This window comes from Rhagoletis zephyria, unplaced genomic scaffold (assembly GCF_001687245.7).
Source record: "Rhagoletis zephyria isolate East Lansing unplaced genomic scaffold, Rhagoletis_zephyria_1.1 Rzeph_scaffold_43395, whole genome shotgun sequence".
Classification (NCBI taxonomy): domain Eukaryota; kingdom Metazoa; phylum Arthropoda; class Insecta; order Diptera; family Tephritidae; genus Rhagoletis; species Rhagoletis zephyria.
In genome coordinates, this window is record NW_016200450.1 from 1,514 (window position 1) to 2,539 (window position 1,026).

The window sequence follows — 1,026 nt, forward strand, 5'->3', positions numbered from 1 at the left end:
CTGTATTGAACATAGGCAAAATTTTGAGATATTATTTCCTTTAAAATGTACTTACTTTTTGAACCAGAGATAACGAAGTTCCCGCGTTCTGACTCCCATTACTTCCACTACTTCCTTCTGTTTCTAATAAGTTACATTCAGTAATCGTGTTTTCCGCTCTCCTACTGCCGTTATAATTGGGCTTACGTTGTAAACGCAATCTCATCTCTTCCTCACTTTCAATCGAAATAACAGTTCCACTTTCTGCGTCCACATCTATTATACCCCCACGTTTCTTCTGCTTAAGAAATAGTGCAGACATACGCTGCTGAAGATCTCTTAGTTCTCGTGTTAATTTAAATTCAGGCGCATTTTGAAGCTCAGATGGCGGCATGGCACAACGCAAACTATCTTCCTGATCTTTGATAGGCTCGCGACAAACAGGACATAGCGCTTGAAATGGATCAGAGGTTTTTTGAAGCCAACTTGGTAGCTTATCATATTCTTCTTTATAAGTTCGACGTAAAGCATTTAGATGTCGGCCCAAACAATAACTATGCAAATAATGAAAACATTCTGTACGTGTAAATTCGTCACCATCACTAAAACCATATAAACAAACAACACACTGGCCGCTCGGTAAATTGCTTCCCGTTAAATGTTCTCGCACCACCTCAATTAGATCAAACACAACGGGGAAACCTATGGACTCCCTCAATTTCTCGTTGCATGCTCGTTTAATAGCCTCCAAACGCGCATCATCCAAGCCACGTGGACGCAGTAGCTTATATTCAGGGCTTGTTTCTGGATAGTCGACTGTGGGAATAACTTGCAGAGTCACACATACATATTGTTCGACCTCATCACCTACTTGAGGAAACACTGTAGTTTCTATAAGTTCAGGCGCATCACTAAAATTATTTAAAACCATTTATTACGTTATAATGCATTTCAATATATTCAAACCTTTCTGGATTTCTAGTTATTTGAACATCATCCATTAATATAGCTTCCAAAGACTCCACCTCATCTCTCAATCTTTAGGTA

At 39.2% G+C, this 1,026-nt stretch overlaps 1 protein-coding gene across 1 annotated transcript in view; it reads right to left on the reverse strand.

Annotated features, from left to right (window-relative positions):
• Window positions 1-1,013, reverse strand: part of LOC108355207 (E3 ubiquitin-protein ligase RNF25) — a gene marked incomplete at its 5' end in the record, with an annotated part of 2,520 nt that extends 1,507 nt beyond the window's left edge. The window contains 2 exons of the mRNA XM_017606378.1: window positions 56-890; window positions 946-1,013. Of these exons, the coding sequence (XP_017461867.1) occupies window positions 56-890; window positions 946-1,013 (903 nt within the window). The remainder of the gene's footprint in view (window positions 1-55; window positions 891-945) is intronic.
• Between the last annotated feature and the right edge of the window lie 13 nt (window positions 1,014-1,026).